The sequence below is a fragment of the Chiloscyllium plagiosum genome, unplaced genomic scaffold, assembly GCF_037043375.1.
Source record: "Chiloscyllium plagiosum isolate Xiang-an unplaced genomic scaffold, Cpla_swu_hap1 HiC_scaffold_41, whole genome shotgun sequence".
Taxonomy (NCBI): domain Eukaryota; kingdom Metazoa; phylum Chordata; class Chondrichthyes; order Orectolobiformes; family Hemiscylliidae; genus Chiloscyllium; species Chiloscyllium plagiosum.
The window spans coordinates 41,797,125-41,821,435 of NW_028270179.1; the positions used below are offsets into that span (position 1 = coordinate 41,797,125).

General features: G+C 59.3%; 1 protein-coding gene across 3 annotated transcripts; it reads left to right on the plus strand.

Moving 5' to 3' along the window:
* The first annotated feature begins 11,981 nt into the window (after positions 1-11,981).
* LOC122548197 (interferon-inducible GTPase 5-like) lies at positions 11,982-23,998 on the plus strand. 3 transcript variants are annotated; one of them, XR_015754031.1, is made up of 3 exons: positions 15,513-15,676; positions 18,419-21,127; positions 21,182-23,998. XR_015754031.1 is itself a non-coding variant. In XM_043686741.2 (2 exons), exon 2 carries the CDS (start codon positions 18,426-18,428, stop codon positions 19,803-19,805), a length of 1,380 nt encoding a protein of 459 aa, XP_043542676.2. In that variant the 5' UTR covers positions 11,982-12,079; positions 18,419-18,425; the 3' UTR covers positions 19,806-23,998. The 3 variants fall into 3 exon arrangements, 2 of the variants coding, with proteins under 2 accessions (XP_043542676.2, XP_043542675.2); XM_043686741.2 differs by lacking the exon at positions 15,513-15,676 and adding an exon at positions 11,982-12,079 and having other exon boundaries at positions 18,419-23,998; XM_043686740.2 differs by having other exon boundaries at positions 18,419-23,998.
* Positions 23,999-24,311: the final 313 nt, after the last annotated feature.

Sequence of the window (24,311 nt, forward strand, 5' to 3'; positions counted from 1 at the left end):
CTGTGGGAGGGGCAGCACCGAGGGAGCTCCGCACTGTGGGAGGGTCAGTGCTGAGGGAGCCCCGCACGGTGGGAGGGTCAACGCTGAGGGAGCCCCGCACTGTGGGAGGGTCAGTGCTGAGGGAGCCCCGCACTGTGGGAGGGTCAGCGCCGAGGGAGCCCGACACTGTGGGAGGGTCAGCGCCGAGGGAGCCCCACACTGTGGGAGGGTCAGCACCGAGGGAGCCCCGCTCTGTGGGAGGGTCAGCGCCGAGGGAGCCCCGCACTGTGGGAGGGTCAGCGCCGAGGGAGCCCCGCACTGTGGGAGGGTCAGCGCCGAGGGAGCCCCGCACTGTGGGAGGGTCAGCGCCGAGGGAGCCCCGCTCTGTGGGAGGGTCAGCGCTGAGGGAGCCCCGCACTGTGGGAGGGTCAGCGCCGAGGGAGCCCCGCACCGTGGGAGGGTCAGCGCTGAGGGAGCCCCGCACTGTGGGAGGGTCAGCGCCGAGGGAGCCCCGCACTGTGGGAGGGTCAGCGCTGAGGGAGCCCCGCACTGTGGGAGGGTCAGCACCGAGGGAGCCCCGCACTGTCGGAGGGTCAGCGCTGAGGGAGCCCCGCACTGTCGGAGGGTCAGCGCTGAGGGAGCCCCGCACTGTGGGAGGGTCAGCGCTGAGGGAGCCCCGCACTGTGGGAGGGTCAGCGCTGAGGGAGCCCCGCACTGTGGGAGGGTCAGCGCTGAGGGAGCCCCGCACCGTGGGAGGGTCAGCGCCGAGGGAGCCCCGCACTGTGGGAGGGTCAGCGCTGAGGGAGCCCCGCACTGTGGGAGGGTCAGCGCAGAGGGAGCCCCGCACTGTGGGAGGGTCAGCGCAGAGGGAGCCCCGCACTGTGGGAGGGTCAGCGCTGAGGGAGCCCCGCACCGTGGGAGGGTCAGCGCCGAGGGAGCCCCGCACCGTGGGAGGGTCAGCGCCGAGGGAGCCCCGCACTGTGGGAAGGTCACTGCTGAGGGAGCCCCGCACTGTGGGAGGGTCAGTGCTGAGGGAGCCCCGCACTGTGGGAGGGTCAGTGCTGAGGGAGCCCCGCACTGTGGGAGGGTCAGCGCTGAGGGAGCCCCGCACTGTGGGAGGGTCAGTGCTGAGGGAGCCCCGCACTGTAGGAGGGTCAGCGCTGAGGGAGCTCCGCACTGTGGGAGGGTCAGCGCTGAGGGAGCCCCGCACCGTGGGAGGGTCAGCGCTGAGGGAGCCCCGCACCGTGGGAGGGTCAGCGCTGAGGGAGCTCCGCACTGTGGGAGGGTCAGCGCTGAGGGAGCCCCGCACCGTGGGAGGGTCAGCGCTGAGGGAGCCCCGCACTGTGGGAGGGTCAGCGCTGAGGGAGCCCCGCACTGTGGGAGGGTCAGCGCCGAGGGAGCCCCGCACCGTGGGAGGGTCAGCGCTGAGGGAGCCCCGCACTGTGGGAGGGTCAGCGCTGAGGGAGCCCCGCACTGTCGGAGGGTCAGCGCTGAGGGAGCCCCGCACTGTCGGAGGGTCAGCGCTGAGGGAGCACCGCACCGTGGGAGGGTCAGCACCGAGGGAGCCCCGCACTGTCGGAGGGTCAGTGCTGAGGGAGCCCCGCACTGTCGGAGGGTCAGCGCTGAGGGAGCCCCGTACTGTGGGAGGGTCAGCGCCGAGGGAGCTCCGCACTGTGGGAGGGTCAGCGCCGAGGGAGCTCCGCACTGTGGGAGGGTCAGCGCCGAGGGAGCCCCGCACTGTGGGAGGGTCAGCACCGAGGGAGCCCCGCACTGTGGGAGGGTCAGCGCTGAGGGAGCCCCGCACTGTGGGAGGGTCAGCGCTGAGGGAGCCCCGCACTGTGCGAGGGTCAGCACCGAGAGAGCCCCGCACTGTGGGAGGGTCAGCACCGAGGGAGCCCCGCACTGTGGGAGGGTCAGCACCGAGGGAGCCCCGCACTGTGGGAGGGTCAGCGCTGAGGGAGCCCCGCACCGTGGGAGGGTCAGCGCCGAGGGAGCCCCGCACCGTGGGAGGGTCAGCGCCGAGGGAGCTCCGCACTGTGGGAGGGTCAGCGCTGAGGGAGCTCCGCACTGTGGGAGGGTCAGCGCTGAGGGAGCCCCGCACTGTGCGAGGGTCAGCACCGAGAGAGCCCCGCACTGTGGGAGGGTCAGCACCGAGGGAGCCCCGCACTGTGGGAGGGTCAGCGCTGAGGGAGCCCCGCACTGTGGGAGGGTCAGTGCTGAGGGAGCCCCGCACTGTGGGAGGGTCAGTGCTGAGGGAGCCCCGCACTGTGGGAGGGTCTGCGCTGAGGGAGCCCCGCACTGTGGGAGGGTCAGCGCCGAGGGAGCCCCGCACTGTGGGAGGGTCAGCGCCGAGGGAGCCCCGCACTGTGGGAGGGTCAGCGCCGAGGGAGCTCCGCACTGTGGGAGGGTCAGTGTTGAGGGAGCTCCGCACTGTGGGAGGGTCAGTGTTGAGGGAGCCCCGCACTGTGGGAGGGTCAGCGCCGAGGGAGCCCCGCACTGTGGGAGGGTCAGCGCCGAGGGAGCCCCGCACTGTGAGAGGGTCAGCGCCGAGGGAGCCCCGCACTGTGGGAGGGTCAGCGCCGAGGGAGCCCCGCACTGTGGGAGGGTCAGCGCCGAGGGAGCCCCGCACTGTGGGAGGGTCAGTGCCGAGGGAGCCCCGCACTGTGGGAGGGTCAGCGCTGAGGGAGCCCCGGACTGTGGGAGGGTCAGCGCTGAGGGAGCCCCGCACTGTGGGAGGGTCAGCGCCGAGGGAGCCCCGCACTGTGGGAGGGTCAGTGTTGAGGGAGACCCGCACTGTGGGAGGGTCAGCGCCGAGGGAGCTCCGCACTTTGGGAGGGTCAGTGCTGAGGGAGCCCCGCACTGTGGGAGGGTCAGCGCCGAGGGAGCCCCGCACTGAGGGAGGGTCAGCGCTGAGGGAGCCCCGCACTGTGGGAGGGTCAGCGCCGAGGGAGCCCCGCACTGTGGGAGGGTCAGCGCCGAGGGAGCCCCGCACTGTGGGAGGGTCAGCGCCGAGGGAGCCCCGCACTGTGGGAGGGTCAGCGCCGAGGGAGCCCCGCACTGTGGGAGGGTCAGCGCCGAGGGAGCCCCGCACTGTGGGAGGGTCAGCGCCGAGGGAGCCCCGCACTGTGGGAGGGTCAGTGCTGAGGGAGCCCCGCACTGTGGGAGGGTCAGCGCCGATGGAGCCCCGCACTGTGGGAGGGTCAGCGCCGAGGGAGCCCCGCACTGTGGGAGGGTCAGCGCCGAGGGAGCCCCGCACTGTGGGAGGGTCAGTGCCGAGGGAGCCCCGCACTGTGGGAGGGTCAGTGTTGAGGGAGCCCCGCACTGTGGGAGGGTCAGCGCCGAGGGAGCCCCGCACTGTGGGAGGGTCAGTGTTGAGGGAGCCCCGCACTGTGGGAGGGTCAGCGCCGAGGGAGCTCCGCACTTTGGGAGGGTCAGTGCTGAGGGAGCCCCGCACTGTGGGAGGGTCAGCGCTGAGGGAGCCCCGCACTGTGGGAGGGTCAGTGCTGAGGGAGCCCCGCACTGTGGGAGGGTCAGCGCCGAGGGAGCCCCGCACTGTGGGCGGGTCAGCGCCGAGGGAGCCCCTCACTGTGGGAGGGTCAGCGCTGTGGGAGCCCCGCACTGTGGGAGGGTCGCTGTCATGTTAATAGCCTCTGCAATGTTTGTTGGATCAGACTGAGACATCCCAGCTCTGAATTGTAGCCATATGCACAGAGACAGCAGTAACACTCCTTCAGCCGCAAGATCAACAGGTTTCGGACCACCCAGAGAGCGTCCTTCACCGAGTTGATGATCCTCCAGTCACAGTTGATGTTCGTCTCGGTGTGTGTCCCGGGGAACAGGCCGTAGAGCACGGAGTCCCGCGTCACGGCGCTGCTCGGGATGAAACACCACTGCATTCCTCTGCAGACTTCCACTGCGTAGGAACATTCCAGAAGGAGGTGTGTGACAGTCTCGTCCCCCCCCCCCCCCCCCCCCCCCGCAGCAGCTTCGAGGGCAGCGTGCGGTGCGGCTGAGAGTCTGGGCCTGCATAAAGGATCTCACAGGCAGAGCCCTTCTCACCACCAGCCAAGCCATGTCTTGGTGCCTGTTGGAAAGTTCTGGCGATGAGGCATTCTGCCAAGTGGCTTTGACAGTCTGCTCAGGGAACCGCTCGATAGGATCCGCCCTCTCCTTTTCCCGAAGGAGAGGGATCCCCGCACTGTGGGAGGGTCAGTGCTGAGGGAGCCCCGCACTGTGGGAGGGTCAGCGCTGAGGGAGCCCCGCACTGTGGGAGGGTCAGCACCGAGAGAGCCCCGCACTGTGGGAGGGTCAGCATCGAGGGAGCCCCGCACTGTGGGAGGGTCAGCGCTGAGGGAGCCCCGCACTGTGGGAGGGTCAGCGCTGAGGGAGCCCCGCACTGTGGGAGGGTCAGCGCCGAGGGAGCCCCGCACTGTGGGAGGGTCAGCGCCGAGGGAGCCCCGCACTGTGGGAGGGTCAGCGCCGAGGGAGCTCCGCACTGTGGGAGGGTCAGTGTTGAGGGAGCTCCGCCCTGTGGGAGGGTCAGTGTTGAGGGAGCCCCGCACTGTGGGAGGGTCAGCGCCGAGGGAGCCCCGCACTGTGGGAGGGTCAGCGCCGAGGGAGCCCCGCACTGTGAGAGGGTCAGCGCCGAGGGAGCCCCGCACTGTGGGAGGGTCAGCGCCGAGGGAGCCCCGCACTGTGGGAGGGTCAGCGCCGAGGGAGCCCGACACTGTGGGAGGGTCAGCGCCGAGGGAGCCCCGCACTGTGGGAGGGTCAGCGCCGAGGGAGCCCCGCACTGTGGGAGGGTCAGCGCCGAGGGAGCCCCGCTCTGTGGGAGGGTCAGCGCCGAGGGAGCCCCGCTCTGTGGGAGGGTCAGCGCTGAGGGAGCCCCGCACTGTGGGAGGGTCAGCGCCGAGGGAGCCCCGCACTGAGGGAGGGTCAGCGCTGAGGGAGCCCCGCACTGTGGGAGGGTCAGTGCTGAGGGAGCCCCGCACTGTGGGAGGGTCAGCGCCGAGGGAGCCCCGCACTGTGGGCGGGTCAGCGCCGAGGGAGCCCCTCACTGTGGGAGGGTCAGCGCTGTGGGAGCCCCGCACTGTGGGAGGGTCAGCGCTGAGGGAGCCCCGCACTGTGGGAGGGTCAGTGCTGAGGGAGCCCCGCACTGTGGGAGGGTCAGCGCCGATGGAGCCCCGCACTGTGGGAGGGTCAGCGCCGAGGGAGCCCCGCACTGTGGGAGGGTCAGCGCCGAGGGAGCCCCGCACTGTGGGAGGGTCAGTGCCGAGGGAGCCCCGCACTGTGGGAGGGTCAGTGTTGAGGGAGCCCCGCACTGTGGGAGGGTCAGCGCCGAGGGAGCCCCGCACTGTGGGAGGGTCAGTGTTGAGGGAGCCCCGCACTGTGGGAGGGTCAGCGCCGAGGGAGCTCCGCACTTTGGGAGGGTCAGTGCTGAGGGAGCCCCGCACTGTGGGAGGGTCAGCGCCGAGGGAGCCCCGCACTGTGGGAGGGTCAGCGCTGAGGGAGCCCCGCACTGTGGGAGGGTCAGTGCTGAGGGAGCCCCGCACTGTGGGAGGGTCAGCGCTGAGGGAGCCCCGCACTGTGGGAGGGTCAGTGCTGAGGGAGCCCCGCACTGTGGGAGGGTCAGCGCTGAGGGGGCCCCGCACTTTTGGAGTGTCAGTGCTGAGGGAGCCCTGCACTGTGGGAGGGTCAGTGCTGAGGGAGCCCCGCACTGTGGGAGGGTCAGCGCCGAGGGAGCCCGACACTGTGGGAGGGTCAGCGCCGAGGGAGCCCCGCACTGTGGGAGGGTCAGCGCCGAGGGAGCCCCGCACTGTGGGAGGGTCAGCGCCGAGGGAGCCCCGCTCTGTGGGAGGGTCAGCGCCGAGGGAGCCCCGCTCTGTGGGAGGGTCAGCGCTGAGGGAGCCCCGCACTGTGGGAGGGTCAGCGCCGAGGGAGCCCCGCACCGTGGGAGGGTCAGCGCTGAGGGAGCCCCGCACTGTGGGAGGGTCAGCGCCGAGGGAGCCCCGCACTGTGGGAGGGTCAGCGCTGAGGGAGCCCCGCACTGTGGGAGGGTCAGCACCGAGGGAGCCCCGCACTGTCGGAGGGTCAGCGCTGAGGGAGCCCCGCACTGTGGGAGGGTCAGCGCTGAGGGAGCCCCGCACTGTGGGAGGGTCAGCGCTGAGGGAGCCCCGCACCGTGGGAGGGTCAGCGCCGAGGGAGCCCCGCACTGTGGGAGGGTCAGCGCTGAGGGAGCCCCGCACTGTGGGAGGGTCAGCGCAGAGGGAGCCCCGCACTGTGGGCGGGTCAGCGCCGAGGGAGCCCCGCACTGTGGGAGGGTCAGCGCCGAGGGAGCCCCGCACCGTGGGAGGGTCAGCGCTGAGGGAGCCCCGCACCGTGGGAGGGTCAGCGCTGAGGGAGCTCCGCACTGTGGGAGGGTCAGCGCTGAGGGAGCCCCGCACCGTGGGAGGGTCAGCGCTGAGGGAGCCCCGCACTGTGGGAGGGTCAGCGCTGAGGGAGCCCCGCACTGTGGGAGGGTCAGCGCTGAGGGAGCTCCGCACTGTGGGAGGGTCAGCGCTGAGGGAGCCCCGCACCGTGGGAGGGTCAGCGCTGAGGGAGCCCCGCACTGTGGGAGGGTCAGCGCTGAGGGAGCCCCGCACTGTGGGAGGGTCAGCGCTGAGGGAGCCCCGCACTGTGGGAGGGTCAGTGTTGAGGGAGCCCCGCACTGTGGGAGGGTCAGCGCCGAGGGAGCCCCGCACTGTGGGAGGGTCAGCGCCGAGGGAGCCCCGCACTGTGGGAGGGTCAGCGCTGAGGGAGCCCCGCACTGTGGGAGGGTCAGCGCCGAGGGAGCCCCGCACCGTGGGAGGGTCAGCGCTGAGGGAGCCCCGCACTGTGGGAGGGTCAGCGCTGAGGGAGCCCCGCACTGTCGGAGGGTCAGCGCTGAGGGAGCCCCGCACCGTGGGAGGGTCAGCGCTGAGGGAGCCCCGCACTGTGGGAGGGTCAGCACCGAGGGAGCCCCGCACTGTCGGAGGGTCAGTGCTGAGGGAGCCCCGCACTGTCGGAGGGTCAGCGCTGAGGGAGCCCCGTACTGTGGGAGGGTCAGCGCCGAGGGAGCTCCGCACTGTGGGAGGGTCAGCGCTGAGGGAGCTCCGCACTGTGGGAGGGTCAGCGCTGAGGGAGCCCCGCACTGTGGGAGGGTCAGCACCGAGAGAGCCCCGCACTGTGGGAGGGTCAGCACCGAGGGAGCCCCGCACTGTGGGAGGGTCAGCGCTGAGGGAGCCCCGCACTGTGGGAGGGTCAGCGCTGAGGGAGCCCCGCACTGTGGGAGGGTCAGCGCCGAGGGAGCCCCGCACTGTGGGAGGGTCAGCGCCGAGGGAGCCCCGCACTGTGGGAGGGTCAGCGCCGAGGGAGCTCCGCACTGTGGGAGGGTCAGTGTTGAGGGAGCTCCGCCCTGTGGGAGGGTCAGTGTTGAGGGAGCCCCGCACTGTGGGAGGGTCAGCGCCGAGGGAGCCCCGCACTGTGGGAGGGTCAGCGCCGAGGGAGCCCCGCACTGTGAGAGGGTCAGCGCCGAGGGAGCCCCGCACTGTGGGAGGGTCAGCGCCGAGGGAGCCCCGCACTGTGGGAGGGTCAGCGCCGAGGGAGCCCCGCACTGTGGGAGGGTCAGTGCCGAGGGAGCCCCGCACTGTGGGAGGGTCAGCGCTGAGGGAGCCCCGGACTGTGGGAGGGTCAGCGCTGAGGGAGCCCCGCACTGTGGGAGGGTCAGCGCCGAGGGAGCCCCGCACTGTGGGAGGGTCAGTGTTGAGGGAGACCCGCACTGTGGGAGGGTCAGCGCCGAGGGAGCCCCGCACTGAGGGAGGGTCAGCGCTGAGGGAGCCCCGCACTGTGGGAGGGTCAGTGCTGAGGGAGCCCCGCACTGTGGGAGGGTCAGCGCCGAGGGAGCCCCGCACTGTGGGCGGGTCAGCGCCGAGGGAGCCCCTCACTGTGGGAGGGTCAGCGCTGTGGGAGCCCCGCACTGTGGGAGGGTCAGCGCTGAGGGAGCCCCGCACTGTGGGAGGGTCAGTGCTGAGGGAGCCCCGCACTGTGGGAGGGTCAGCGCCGATGGAGCCCCGCACTGTGGGAGGGTCAGCGCCGAGGGAGCCCCGCACTGTGGGAGGGTCAGCGCCGAGGGAGCCCCGCACTGTGGGAGGGTCAGTGCCGAGGGAGCCCCGCACTGTGGGAGGGTCAGTGTTGAGGGAGCCCCGCACTGTGGGAGGGTCAGCGCCGAGGGAGCCCCGCACTGTGGGAGGGTCAGTGTTGAGGGAGCCCCGCACTGTGGGAGGGTCAGCGCCGAGGGAGCTCCGCACTTTGGGAGGGTCAGTGCTGAGGGAGCCCCGCACTGTGGGAGGGTCAGCGCTGAGGGAGCCCCGCACTGTGGGAGGGTCAGTGCTGAGGGAGCCCCGCACTGTGGGAGGGTCAGCGCCGAGGGAGCCCCGCACTGTGGGCGGGTCAGCGCCGAGGGAGCCCCTCACTGTGGGAGGGTCAGCGCTGTGGGAGCCCCGCACTGTGGGAGGGTCGCTGTCATGTTAATAGCCTCTGCAATGTTTGTTGGATCAGACTGAGACATCCCAGCTCTGAATTGTAGCCATATGCACAGAGACAGCAGTAACACTCCTTCAGCCGCAAGATCAACAGGTTTCGGACCACATTCCATACTAGTGGTGGGTCACTGCTTGTGTGGAAGGTTAAATATAAATCTTACCCGAATGTACAATGTCAGTCAGAATATTACTCTTCGTCACTTCTCTATCTGGCTGTTTGACATATTTCACATATAAAGCTTCAATAAGTCTTTACCTAACAGTGATAAAAGAATTTTTTTAACAACTCGAAGACTTGGGAGTCACCTAATCTCCACAGTGGTCTCCCAAAGTAGTGACACTCTAAATCAAATTCACCATTTCTCAATATTCACATCTCCCCTGATGAACACAATAAGCAATTAATGAGAGCAAGAAGTGACCATGAAATAACCTTGGGAAAAGGGATAAGTAAAATCCCAAGGCATTCTATACCAACATTACAAGGAAGAGGATAACTAGGGAGAAGGTCGGACCACGCAAGGATAAAGGAGGGAACTTGTGCCTGGAGGCAGAGGGTGTGGGTGAGATCCTAAATGAGTACTTTGCATTGGTGTTCACCCAGGAGAAGGTTATGGAGGACAGTGAGATTTGTGTGAGTGTGCTACTGTGCTAGGGTATTTTAAGATCAAGAAAGAAGTGATGTTGGGTCTCCTGAAGAGTATTGAGACAGGCAAGTCCCCAGGACCTGATGGTATATATCCCAGGATACTGAGAAAGGCAAGAGAAGAGATTGCTGGCACCTTGACCAAGATCTTTGTATCCTCACTAGCCACTGGGGAGATCCCAAAGGACTGGGGAGCAGCTGATGCAGTTCTTCTGCCACCGGGGCAACACGATGGCTCAGTGGTTAGTCCTGCTGCCTCATAGTGCCAGGGACCTGGGTTCAATTCCAGCCTCGGGCAACTGCCTGTGTGGAGTTTGCACATTCTCCTCGCGTCTGCGTGGGCTTCCTCTGGGTGCTCTGGTTTCCTCAAACAGTCCAAATACGTGCATGTTAGGCGCATTAGTCAGGGGTAAATATAGGGTAGGGGGAATGGGTTTGGGTGGGTTGCTCTTCGGAGGGGCGCTGTGGACTTGTTGGGCCGAAGGGCCTGTTTCCACACTGTAGGGAATCTGTGAATGCTGTTCAAAAAAAGGAAATAGGGATAATCCAGGAAACTATAGACTGGTGAGTCTCACATCGTTGGTTGGGAAGCTAGTGGAGAGAATTCTTCGGGATAGGATGTACACACAGTTGGAAAAGCATTGCCTACATAAGGACAGTCAGCATGGCTTTGGGCTGGCCAGGTCATGTCTCACTAACTTAATTGAATTTCTAGAGGAGGTAACCGAGATGATTGATGAGGGTCGTGCAGTGGATGTTAATTACATGGATTTTAGTAAGGCTTTCGATAAGGTTCCACATGGTAGGCTCACACAAAAGGTTAATATGTTTGGGAACTAGGGTGACTTGACCGCGTGGTGGATTCAGAATTGGCTTGCCGATAGAAGGCAGAGGGTAATGGTGGAAGGAAATCTGTAACCAGCCATGTTCTGTAAGGTGTCCATAACTGAACTCCAAGTGTGGCCTCACCAAACATCCTGTATAACTGCAACATCACTTCCCAACTTGTGTACTTAATGCCCTGTCTGATGAAGGCCAGTGTGCCGAAAGCCTTCCTCACTGCCCTGTCTACCTGGGGCTCCACTTTCAGAGAACTGTGAACCTCTGTTCCACTGTTGCACTCCTTAAAGGGCCCTACCATTCACCATGAAACTCCTCCCCTGATGTGACTTTCCAAAATGCAAGTTCTCACATGCATCTGGTTTAAACTCCATTTGCCATTTCTCGGCCCACTTTCCCCAGCTGATCAAGGTCCGGCTGAAATTTCTGATAATCTTCCTCACTGTCCACGATACCGTCGATTTTAGTGTCATCACCAAACTTACTAATCATGCTTTGTACATTCTCATCCAAATCACTGATATAGGTAACAAACAGTAGTGGGCCCAGCACTGACCCCTGAGGCACTCCACTAGTCACAGGCCTCCAGTCTGACAAGCATCCTTCCACCATTACCACCTGCTTCCTCCCACCAAACCAATTGTGTATCCAATTTGCCACCTCCCCCTGGATTCCGTGTGATCTGACCTTCCAGAGCAGCCAGCCATATGGAACCTTATCAAAGGCCCTAGTGAAATCCATACAGATTTCACTACCTCCCACAGTGACCCTCCCACAGTGCGGATCTCCCTCAGCGCTGACCCTGCCATAGTGCGGGGCTCCCTCACCACCAGACGCCTGGAGGAAGAACGCCTCATCTTCCGCCTCGGAACACTTCAACCCCAGGGCATCAATGTGGACTTCAACAGCTTCATTTCCCCTTCCCCCACCTCATCCTAGTTTCAAACTTCCAGTCCCCTTGACTTGTCCGGACTTGTCCGACCTGCCTAGCTCCTTTTCCACCTATCCACTCCACCCTCTCCTCCCTGACCTATCACCTTCATCTCCTCCCCCACTCACCCATTGTACTCTATGCTACTCTCTCCCCACCCCCACCCCCCTCTAGCTTATCTCTCCACACTTCAGGCTCTCTGCCTTTATTCCTGATGAAGGGCTTTTGCCCGAAACGTCAATTTTGCTGAAGCTCCTCGATGCTGCCTGAACTGCTGTGCTCTTCCAGCACCATTGATCCAGAATCTGATTTCCAGCATCCGCAGTCATTGTTTTTACCTCCTTCTGGAATGTGCCTACGCAGAGGAAGTCTGGAGAGGAATGCAGTGGTGTTTCGTCCCGAGCAGTGCCATGACGCGGGACTCCGTGCTCTACGGCCTGTTCCCCGGGACGCACACCGAGACGAACATCAACTGTGCCTGGAGGATCATCAACTCGGTAAAGGACGCTCTCTGGGCGGTCCGAAACCTGTTGATCTTCCAGCTGAAGGAGTTGACCCTGACTGAGTGTTGCAGACTGGCACATTCCAAGGTCCAGCACGATGTGTTGAGGGACGCGCTGAAGCTTGGGGCAGCTTCTGCCAAGGCGCGGGGGGAAAGACCACCGTGTAATGTCTGCCTGCCTAAGAACAGGGGGCCGACGCAGTAAGGGGGCTCTGCTGACCCCCCTGTTAAATATATAATCGTACAGACCTGTCTATATGAATGATTTCTGTGTCTCTGTACACCAAGAAATGGAATGTTTACAGAGGTATGGCAGGACCAATTGTACAGATCAGCAAAACATTTTATGAATAAAGTATATTTTTGAAAAAAATAAAAATCACGTGGTTTCCCAGAATCTGTGGGACAGACTCAATTTGGAGTCTGAGTACGTGACACTTTTAGACTGAGCCACACCTTGCATTTCCCAGACTATGCAGGTATCTCACTGGGGACTGACTCCAACGTTCTCACTCCTGGAGAGAGCTCGGACTGAGTGAGAGGGTCTGATCCCAGCTGGATCTGTCCAGGACCATCTTCCTGTCTCCTTGCTGCCAGCCTAGGTTACACCGGCTCGTCACCAGGTACTGCCTCCTCTGTCTGTGTGTGTGAGAGACTCAGGTACGGCGAGGGCTTAAAGGAACAGCAGACACGACTTCTCCAATTCCTTATCCTGTACCATCTCCCCCTGAAAATCTCTCAGTCTGCCTCTCTTACTGACAGACTGATACTTCGGACAGTGGCTTTGTTGTCTCTGTACTTATGGCTATAATTCAGAGCTGGGATGTCTCAGTCTGCTCCAACAAACATTGCAGAGGCTATTAACATGACAGCGAGCCTCCCACAGTGCGGGGCTTCCACAGCGCTGACCCTCCCACAGTGCAGGGCTCCCTCAGCGCTGATCCTCCCACAGTGCGAGGCTCCCTCAGCACTGACCCTCCCACAGTGCGGGGCTCCCTCGGCGCTGACCCTCCCACAGTGCGGGGCTCCCTCAGCGCTGACCCTCCCACAGTGCGGGGCTCCCTCAGCGCTGACCCTCCCACAGTGCGGGGCTCCCTCAGCACTGACCCTCCCACAGTGCGGGGCTCCCTCAGCACTGACCCTCCCACAGTGCGGGGCTCCCTCAGCACTGACCCTCCCACAGTGCGGGGCTCCCTCAGCACTGACCCTCCCACAGTGCGGGGCTCCCTCAGCACTGACCCTCCCACAGTGCGGGGCTCCCTCGGCGCTGACCATCCCACAGCGCGGGGCTCCCTCAGCGCTGACCCTCCCACAGTGCGGGGCTCCCTCAGCGCTGACCCTCCCACAGTGCGGGGCTCCCTCAGCACTGACCCTCCCACAGTGCGGGGCTCCCTCAGTGCTGACCCTCCCACAGTGCGGGGCTCCCTCAGCGCTGACCCTCCCACAGTGCGGGGCTCCCTCGGCGCTGACCCCCCCACAGTGCGGGGCTCCCTCAGCGCTGACCCTCCCACAGTGCGGGACTCCCTCGGCGCTGACCCTCCCACAGTGCGGGGCTCCCTCGGCGCTAACCCTCCCACAGTGCGGGGCTCCCTTGGCGCTGACCCTCCCACAGTGCGGGGCTCCCTCGGCGCTGACCCTCCCACAGTGCGGGGCTCCCTCAGCACTGACCCTCCCACAGTGTGGAGCTCCCTCAGCGCTGATCTGCCCACAGTGCGGGGCTCCCTCAGCACTGACCCTCCCACAGCGCGGGGCTCCCTCGGCGCTGACCTTGTAACAGTGTGATGACAATTATTTACTCTGTGTCTTACTCACAGAAAGATAGAGAGTGAGAATGTGTCACAGCCACTGAGGGGTGTGGAGCGGAAGATCCCACAGAGAGGGAGAGTGTGTCAGAGTCAGTGAGGGGTGTGCAGAGGAAGATCCCAGAGGGAGGGAGAGTGTGTCAGAACCAGTGAGGGGTGTGCAGAGGAAGATCCCAGAGGGAGGGAGAGTGTGTCAGAACCAGTGAGGGGTGTGCAGAGGAAGATCCCAGAGAGGGAGTGAGAGAGAGAGAGAGTGTCAGAGCCAGTGAGGGGTATGCAGAGGAAGATCCCAGAGAGAGTGAGAGAGAGTGTCAGAGCCAGTGAGGGGTGTGCAGAGGAAGATCCCAGAGAGAGAGTGAGAGAGAGAGTGTCAGAGCCAGTGAGGGGTGTGCAGAGGAAGATCCCAGAGAGAGAGAGAGAGAGAGAGAGTGTCAGAGCCAGTGAGGGGTATGCAGAGGAAGATCCCAGAGAGAGAGTGAGAGAGAGAGTGTCAGAGCCAGTGAGGGGTGTGCAGAGTAAAATCCTGAGGAGATAGATCGGGGTTTGTTGAGAGGGCTGTTGTCTAGTAAATGGTGCCTTTAGGAGTCTGCAGACTCCTTGCTCTGTTTCTACATTATTAGTTTCCTGTTACCTTGGTGTGAATCAGGAAAAGGTCACAGTCCAAGAGGTCACAGTCAGTGACACAGAATGTAACTCTATACAAAAACAACACTTTCAAGCGTGGAGAAGCACGGTGGCACAATGGTTAGCACTGCGGCCTCACAGCACCAGAGACCCGGGTTCAATTCCCACCTCAGGTGACTGACTGTGTCTGCGTGGGTTTCCTCCGTGTGCTCCGGTTTCCTCCCACAGGCCAAAGATGTACATGTTAGGTGAATTAGCCATGCTAAGTTGCCTGTAGTGTGGGTTAGGTGCATCATTCGGGGATGAATGTAGGGAAGGGGAATGGGCCTGGGTGGGATAATCTTCAGGGGGTCAGTGTGAACTTGTTGGGTAGAACAGCCAGCTTCGGCACTGCAGTGATTCTATGAAAACTTAATGTTTGAACAGCTTTACCTGTCCCCACTGGAGTAGAGTCATAGAGCTGTACAGCACAGAAACAGACCCTTCAGTCCAACTAGATGTCCTAACCTAATCTAGTCCCATTTGCCAGCGTTTGGACTATATCCCTCTAAACATTTCCTATCCATGTCCCCATCCACAGATGCCTCTTAAATGTTGTAATTGTACCAGCCTCCACCACATCCTCTGGCAGCTCATTCCATACACGTACCACCCACTGTGTGAAAAAGTTACCCCTTAGGTCTCTTTCATAGCTTTCCGTTCTCACCCCAAACCCTCTAGTTCTGGACTCCCCCACCCCAGGAGGAAAATACCTTGTTTATTTACCCTGGCAACATCCTTGTAAATCTTTTCTGAACCCTTTCAAGTTTCACAACATCTTTCCGATAGGAAGGAGACCAGAATTGCACACAATATTCCAACAGTGGCCTAACCAATGTCCTGTACAGCCACAACGTGATCTCCCAACTCCTGTAGGTAAAAGCAAGGACTGCAGATGCTGGAGATTACAATCTAGATTAGAGTGGTGCTGGAAAAGCACAGCAGGTCAGGCAGCATCTGAGCAGGAGAATTGACGCTTCAGGCAAAAGCCCTCCATCAGTACTCAATACTCTGACCAATAAAGGAAAGCCTACCAAACGCCTTCTTCACTATCCTATCTACCTGCAACTCCACTTTCAAGGAGCTATGAACCTGCACTCCAAGGTCTCTTTGTTCAGCAACACTCCCCAGGACCTTACCATTAAGTGTATAAGTCCTGCTAAGATTTGCTTTCCCAAAATGCAGCACCTCGCATTGATCTGAATTAAACTCCATCTGCCACTTCTCAGCCCATTGGCCCATCTGGTCCAGATCCTGTTGTAATCTGAGGGTAACCCTCTTCGCTGTCCACTACACCTCCAATTTTGGTGTCACCTGCAAACGAATCCCATCAGAGCGGCTGTATCGGAAGGAACAGGGAGAGGGGGTGGAGATGAATTGCTGACAGACTGTCGAGCTCAGTGGGAGAGGATGGGGGTCAATCCAGGCTCTCTATCAGACTGTCCAATCCAATGTGGTTCATGTATTCCATGCACTGGGAGAGCAGTGGGACAGTCACGTGATTTCCCAGAATCTGTGGATCAGACTCAATTCGGAGAAAACGAAACTGAGTGCAGTGAGTACGTGGCATCTTTCGACAGAGCCACACCTTGCATTTCCCAGACTATGCAGGTATCTCACTGGGGACTGACTCCAACGTTCTCACTCCTGGAGAGAGCTCGGACTGAGCGAGAGGGTCTGATCCCAGCTGGATCTGTCCAGGACCATCTTCCTGTCTCCTTGCTGCCAGCCCAGGTTACACCAGCTCGTCACCAGGTACTGCCTCCTCTGTCTGTGTGTGTGAGAGACTCAGGTACGGTCATCGAGGGCTGAAAGGAAAAGCAGACACGACTTCTCCAATTCCTTATCCTGCACCATCTCCCCCTGAAAATCTCTCAGTCTGCCTCTCTTCCAGACATACTGGAACTTGGGACAATGTTACTGCTGTCTCTGTACATATGGCTACAATTCAGGGCTGGGATGTCTCAGTCTGATCCAACAAACATTGCAGAGGCTATTAACATGACAGCGAGCCTCTCACAGTGCAGGGATCCCTCAGCGCTGACCCTCCCACAGTGCGGGGCTCCCTCAGCCCTGACCCTCCCACAGTGCGGGGCTCCCTCAGCGGTGACCTTCCCACAGTGCAGTGCTCCCTCAGCGCTGACCCTCCACAGTGCGGTGCTCCTTCGGCACTGACCCTCCCACAGTGCGGGGCTCCCTCAGCACTGACCCTCCCACAGTGCGGGGCTCCCTCAGCACTGACCCTCCCACAGTGCGGGGCTCCCTCAGCACTGACCCTCCCACAGTGAAGGGCTCCCTCGGCGCTGACCCTCCCACAGTGCGGGGCTCCCTCAGCACTGACCCTACCACAGTGTGGGGCTCCCTCAGTGCTGACCCTCCCACAGTGCGGGGCTCCCTCGGCGCTGACCCTCCCACAGTGCGGGGCTCCCTCAGCGCTGACCCTCCCACAGTGCGGGGCTCCCTCAGCGCTGACCCTCCCACAGTGCGGGGCTCCCTCAATGCTGACCCTCCCACAGTGCGGGGCTCCCTCGGCGCTGACCCTCCCACAGTGCGGGGCTCCCTCGGCACTGACCCTCCCACAGTGCAGGGCTCCCTCGGCACTGACCCTCCCACAGTGCGGGGCTCCCTCAGCACTGACCCTCCCTCAGTGCGGGGCTCCCTCAGCGCTGACCCTCCCACAGTGCGGGGATCCCTCGGCACTGACCCTCCCACAGTGCGGGGCTCCCTCAGCACTGACCCTCCCACAGGGCGGGGCTCCCTCAGCACTGACCCTCCCACAGTGCGGGGCTCCCTCAGCACTGACCCTCCCACAGTGCGGGGCCGCCTCAGCACTGACCCTCCCACAGTGCGGGGCTCCCTCAGCGCTGACCCTCCCGCAGTGTGGGGCTCCCTCAGCGCTGACCCTCCCACAGTGCAGGACTCCATCGGCGCTGACCCTCCCACAGTGAAGGGCTCCCTCAGCACTGACCCTCCCACAGTGCGGGGCTCCCTCAGCACTGACCCTCCCTCAGTGCGGGGCTCCCTCAGCGCTGACCCTCCCACAGTGCGGGGCTCCCTCGGCACTGACCCTCCCACAGTGCGGGGCTCCCTCGGCACTGACCCTCCCACAGTGCGGGGCTCCCTCGGCACTGACCCTCCCACAGTGCGGGGCTCCCTCAGCGCTGACCCTCCCACAGTGCGGGGCTCCCTCAGCACTGACCCTCCCACAGTGCGGGACTCCCTGAGCGCTGACCCTCCCACAGTGCGGTGCTCCCTCAGCCCTGACCCTCCCACAGTGCGGGGCTCCCTCGGCACTGACCCTCCCACAGTGCGGGGCTCCCTCAGCACTGACCCTCCCACAGTGCGGGGCTCCCTCGGCACTGACCCTCCCACAGTGCGGGGCTCCCTCGGCACTGACCCTCCCACTGTGCGGGGCTCCCTCAGCACTGACCCTCCCACAGTGCGGGGCTCCCTTGGCACTGACCCTCCCACAGTGCAGAGCTCCCTCAGCGCTGACCCTCCCTCAGTGCGGAGCTCCCTCAGCACTGACCTTTCCCCTCGCTGGGACCGGGGTGTGTTAGATACACTGTCCTTACCCCCCCCACCCGTCTCTCTGGGACCGGGGTGTGTTAGATACACTGTCCTTTCCCTCCCCCACTCTCTCTCTGGGACCAGGGTGTGTTAGATACACTGTCCTTACCCCCCCCACCCGTCTCTCTGGGACCGGTGTGTGTTAGATACACTGTCCTTTCCCTCCCCCCACTCTCTCTCTGGGACCGGGGTGTGTTAGATACACTGTCCTTTCCCCCCTCTGGGACAGGGGGGACATGGTGTGTTAGATACCACTGTCCTTTCCCCCCTCTGGGACAGGGGCGTCACGGTGTTTTAGATACACTGTCCTTTCCCCCCTCTGGGACTGGGGGGTCACGGTGTGTTAGATTCACTGTTCTATCCCCCCTCTGGGACAGGGGGGTCACGGTGTGTTAGATACACTGTCCTTTCCCCCCTCTCTCTCTGGGACCGGGGTGTGTTAGATACACTGTCCTTTCCACCCCCCCCTCTCTCTCTGGGACCGGGGTGTGTTAGATACACTGTCCTTCCCCCCCTCTCTCTCTCTCTCTCTGGGACCGGGGTGTGTTAGATACACTGTCCTTTCCCCCGTCTCTCTCTCTGGGACCGAGGTGTGTTAGATACACTGTCCTTTCCCCCCTCTGGGCCTGGGGGGGGGTCACGGTGTGTTAGATACACTGTCCCTTTTCTGGGAGTGAGCTGTCATGGCGTGTTCTATACCCTGTCCTTTCCCCTCTCTGTGCCCGGGGGTCACAGTGCGTTAGATGCTTTAACCCTCAGCAGTGTACTTAGTACATGGATTTGAATGAATTTATTATTGTTCAGACTCTTGTGGACATTTTCGATTTGTCCATGTGGATTCTAATTCACCCTGCTATTTTTTGCTGTATAAATTTAGGATGGAAATCTGAGGTTTCACTCCTCCTCATGTTTCATTTCCACCCTCAGATATACCATGGCCACTGGCAGCAGGGTGTCGAAATTGAAGGATATGTTTGAGACAAATGCTGAGGAACAAGTTGATCAAAGAAGGCAGCGTAGCTTTGAGAAGTATCAGACTTCAACGGCTCTCTCTGAAGAGTCTAATCTGACAAAGTTGAGTCATCTTCAACTGGATCCAGCTGGTGATGAGGCAATGCTGTCAGATCTGAAAAAGTCTGGGAGTGACCATATTTTCTCCAATGCAAGGAAATTCATGGCTTTGTTTAAGACAGGCGGATTAGACTCAGTCATTCTTGAAATACAGTCAGAATTGAAGAGGTTTCAGGATACAGTGGTTCACATTGCAGTGACCGGAGAATCAGGCACTGGGAAATCATCTTTCATTAACGCCTTACGGGGTGTCAGTGACACTGATACGGAAGCTGCTGGAATAGGTGAAATGGAAACAACCATGGAACCTACAAAGTATAAGTATCCGAACTGGGACAGAGTGGCTGTCTGGGATCTTCCTGGGATTGGAACACCGAATTTCCAAGCTGCCACGTATTTGGAGCGTGTGGAGTTTGACCGATATGATCTCTTCCTAATCGTCAGCACCACTCGCTTTAAAGAGAACGATATGTTCCTGGCTAAGGCAATTCAGGAGAGGGGGAAGAAATTTTATTTCATCCGCAACAAGATAGATCAAGATTTGAAGTCTAAGAAACGACGCAGCATGTCACAATATGACCAGAAGGAAGCTCTCAGGGAATTATACAAATCCTCCTTGGACAATTTGACAAAGGGCGGGATTGAATCCCCTCAAATCTTCCTGATCTCCTGTTGGTACATGGAGAAATTTCACTTCGAGGCACTCCTTGAGGTTTTGGAACAGGGCCTTCCAGATCTCAAGAGACGTCTCTTCTCATACTCTCTACCCAATGTCACCTCCAAAGTCATAGACAGGAAGAAAGTAGTCATGTTGAGTGAAATCTGGAAGGATGCTTTTTACTCAGCTGTAGCTGCTGCGGCCCCAGTCCCGGGTCTGACCACAGCCTACAACATTACCTCGTTGGTCACAAAACTCTCCCAATGTCGCGCCGACTTTGGGCTGGATGATAATTCCCTCCGGAGACTGGCAAACAGAATGAGGAAGAAACCAGACGAGCTCAAATTGGTCGTGCAGTCCACATTTGGGGTGGAGGTGTCTGCAGGACTCATTAAAAATGAGCTTTCCAAACTGTCAGGGCCAGTGGGTAAGCTGCAGAAAGCTGTGAAATACCTGCCTTTTGTTCGGCAGGTGACAGCAGGGAAAGGTACTTATACCACAACATATTCCTTGCTGAAGACAGCTATTGAGGAGATGGCAGAAGATGCCAAAAGGGTGATTGTGACAGCCTTCAGTGAGAACTAGTGGGATGCAGCTGCCTCTGATTCCAGGAAACTTACCCAAATGCTCCTCACACCGATCAGACACATTTACAAGCACTTCGCTTTGAATTTAGGGTGCCCTGTAAAGTAGAATCCTTTCCGAATTTAGACTCATGCTTTGAACATGAGACCTCATTTAAAGTAGACGCTAGCTTTCAAAAATGTGAAACAAATCTCGAGCTGTCGAAATGCGAGCAAGGTCACGAGAGTGACCAAGGTCATGATCTTCCATTGGATGGGTATGAAAGATTTACCTGGTGCTCTATGTACCCTCTTATCAATGCAGTGCTGGGGAAATGAAATTTTAACTCTTCGATAGAATGATAAAGCAACTTCGACTGAAGAGCGGCAAGTGGAGAAGACCAGAAGAAACGAGAAGCCTGCGCAGTCACTCTGAGATCACTCTGATCCTCAATTCCACATTTGTGGCCTTCTACCATAACCCTGGATATTTTTTCTGATCAGAACTCTTGATGGCTCAGCCTTGAAGACACTGAATAACCCAGCCTCAATGGTCCTCTGTGGTACTCTCTGAGAGAGGAAATTCCTCCTCAGCTCTGTCCCAATTGGGTGATTTCTTACTCTGAGATGATGCACTCTGGTCCTAGACTCTCTCACAAAGGGGAAACAGTCTTTCCACATCTACCCTGTTAATTCCAATAAGAATCTGTTATGTTTCAATAACCTCTCCTCTCATTCTTCTAAACTCCAGTGAGTACAAGCTCAACCCACTCAACCTCTCCCCAAAAGGAAATCCTTCCATTCCCAGGATCAATGGAGAAAACCTTCTCTCTGAACAGCCTCTGATGCCAATTTCTCATTACTTATATAAGGAGACAAATGCTTTCTTAAACCTGATGGTGTCCTGTTTAGACAATAGTCGTCCTGACCTGAATAGATTGGGACAGCATGGTGGCACAGTGGTTAGCCCTGCTGCCTCACAGCGCCAGGGACCAGGGTTCGATTCCAGCCTCGGGCAACTGTCTGTGTGGAGTTTCCTCCAGGTGCTCCGGTTTCCTCCCACAGACCAAAGATGTGCAGGTCAGGGTGGATTGACCGTGGGAAATTGTCCCGTAGTACCCAAGGATGTGCAGGTTAGGGTGGGTTGGCCATGGGAAATTGTCCCGTAGTACCCAGGGATGTGCAGGTTAGGGTGGATTAGCCGTGGGAAATTGTCCCGTAGTGCCCAGGGATGTACAGGTTAGGGTGGTTGGCCGTGGGAAATTGTCCCGTATTGCCCAGGGAAGTGCAGGTTAGGGTGGATTAACCGTGGGAAATTGTCCCGTAGTGCCCAGGGGTGTGCAGGTTAGGGTGGATTGGCTGTGGGGAAATTGTCCCGTAGTGCCCAGGGATGTGCAGGTTAGGGTGGGTTGTCCCATTGTGCCCAGGGGTGTACAGATTAGGGTGGATTGGCAGTGGGGAAATTGTCCCGAAGTGCCCAGGGATGTGCAGGTTAGGGTGGGTCGGCCGTGGGGAATTGTCCTGTAGTGCCCAGGGATCTACAAGTTAGGGTGGATTGGCCATGCTAAATTGTCCCATTGTGCCCAGGGATGTGCAGGTTAGGGTGGATTGGCCATGGGGAAATTGTCCTGTAGTGCCCAGGGATATGCAGGTTAGGGTGGATGGGCCGTGGGGAAATTGTCCTGTAGTGCCCAGGGATGTGCAGGTTAGGGTGGATTGGCTGTGGGGAAATTGTCCTGTAGTGCCCAGGGATGTGCAGGTTAGGGTGGATGGGCTGTGGGGAAATTGTCCTGTAGTGCCCAGGGATGTACAGGTTAGGGTGGATTGGCTGTGGGGAAATTGTCCCGTAGTGCCCAGGGATGTGCAGGTTAGGGTGGATGGGCTGTGGGGAAATTGTCCTGTAGTGCCCAGGGATGTACAGGTTAGGGTGGATTGGCCGTGGGGAAATTGTCCCATAGTGTCCCGGGATGTGCAGGTTAGCCGTGGGAAGCTCCCCATTATATTCAGAGATGTATAGGTTAGGATGGATTAGTTACAGGAAATGCAAGCTTGTCGGGGGTAGGAGGATGTGGGTGGGACTGTGTGGGTTGCTCTTCGGAGGGTTGGTGTGGACTTGTTGGGCCGAAGGGCCTACTTCCACATTGTGGGGATTCTATGTCCCTTGGCCATTTACTGGCAGGATTCAAATAGGTTTTTAACACAGAGTACATTACCAGGTCCTGAAAACAGGGTATGTCAGGAAGTGCTGAGAATCTCCTCAGGAACTTGTCTTCTCCAGATGGAAGATGGACCAGAAGCAGAGCAGAAAGAACCTGGCAAGAGTTCCCGAACACCTCGACTGAGGTCTGAGTTTAAGGATAAGGAGTGAACTTCTTAGGACTGAGGTGGCCAGACGTTTCTTTACCCAGAGTGGTGAATCTGTACAAGTCACAACGACAGAGAGTGATTAAGGCTAAAACATCATGTGTTTTCAAGGAGATAGGTATAGCTCTAAAGGGGATCAAGGGATATGGGGAGCATGGGATTAATGTTGGATGATCAGCCATGATCACATTGAATGGTGGAGAAGACTTGAGGAGTTTTAATGACCGACTCCTGCCCCTAACGCCTCTGTTTCGACGAAGAGATGCCCACAAATGGAGAAGAGGCCATCCGCTGCACCAGATGTGGCCTCCTCTTTATTGGGGAGACAGGCCGCCTACTTGCGGAACGTTTCAGAGAACACCTCTGGGACACCCGCACCAACCACCCAGTGGCTCAACACTTCAACTCCCCCTCCCACTCCGCCAAGGACATGCAGGTCCTTGGCCTCCTCCATCGCCAGACCACAACAACACGACGCCTGGAGGAAAAGTGCCTCATCTTCCACCTAGGAACCCTCCAACCACAAGGGATGAATGCAGATTTCTCCAGCTTCCTCATTTCCCCTCCCCCTACCTTGTCTCAGTCCCAACCCTCGGACTCAGCACCACCCTCTTGACCTGCAATCTTCTTCCTGACCTCTCCGCCCCCACCCCTTCTCCGGCCTATCACCCTCACCCTCATCTCCTTCCACCTATCGCATTTCCAATGCCCCTCCCCCAACCCCCTCCTCCCTACCTTTTATCTTAGCCTGCTTGGCACACCCTCCTCATTCCTGAGGAAGGGCTCATGCCCGAAACGTCGACTCTCCTGATCCTTGGATGCTGCCTGACCTGCTGCGCTTTTCCAGCAACACATTTTTAAGCTCTGATCCCCAACATCTGCAGTCCTCACTTTCTCCCACACCCACAAACAATTATACATTGGTGCAAGATATGAAATATTACCAGTTTACTGCATTTTGCTCAGAGAGAGGAATGCTTTCCTTGTGCTGTTTTAACATTATAAATTCAATTATGAATGTTCAGAAATAGAGGGAATAATAACACACAGTACGTGTATCTCCAGCTAGGGACCCTCTGCCTCATAAGTATGCCAGGGGAATGAAAAACTGGGGATACCTGTGCACCATTTGGAAATCAGCCTCCTGCCTCCAGTACACCGTGACAATTTCATAGGAAGTCACTCTTAGTCGAACCTCACAGAAAATCTCCATTCAGAATGAGACCCAATTCTCTCCATTGACCAATACCTCAGAAAATAAATCCCAGCAGCACAATGAGACAGAAGAAGGAATTCAGAAACTCGAAGGACCTGATATGACTTGATGCATTATGTCAATCCAGCCCCATGGTTGAGGGGATTGGCTTTGTGCTTAGGAGAAATGGAAAGCTTCATAGTAACTGTCCCTGTAGCTTTTTTAGATTAGATTACAGTGTGGAAAAAGGCCCTTCGGCCCAACAAGCCCACACCGACCCGCCGAAGTGCAACCCACCCATACCCCTACATTTACCCCTTACCGAACATTGCGGGCAATTTAGCATGGCCGATTCACCTGAACTGCACATCTTTGGACTATGGGAGGAAACCGGAGCACCCGGAGGAAACCCACACTGACACGGGGAGAACGTGCAAACTCCACACAGTCAGTCGCCTGAGGCAGGAATTGAACCTGGGTCTCTGGCGCTGTGAGGCAGCAGTGCTAACCACTGTGCCGCCCACACGGTGTATGCTATTTGCTGTATATTATCAATATGTTAGAGAATCAAACTTGTATTTTAGACGTGGCTAGGTCGGTCACAATTAGTTGTCAGAAATCAGTGAGTTAGAAAGTAAAAACCTCTTTATTTTTGTGTTTTGTATTTCATATTTCCTGTGTATCATCAGACATGGTAACACCTCAACTTAACATGAGACACGTTACAGTCGTGCAACCTTCGACAGAGGTGAACAAATCTCCAGTATAAGAAAGGGAGCAGGAATCACAGAGGTCATCATATTCCATTGAACTGACAAGGAAGATTTATCTAGAACCCTATTATCTTTTTATTTTATTTTCTTTTTTTTAACCCCCAGCCTCCCGCCTAACTGTGGTAGTGCTTATTTTTTTCCCCAGCCCCCATGGTGCGTGTGTGTGTGTAGGTGTGAGACACAGTGAGAGACACAA

Coding starts and splice junctions, on each gene's coding strand:
- LOC122548197 (XM_043686741.2), top strand. CDS start 18,426: ATGGCCACTGGCAGCAGGGTGTCGAAATTGAAGGATATGTTTGAGACA.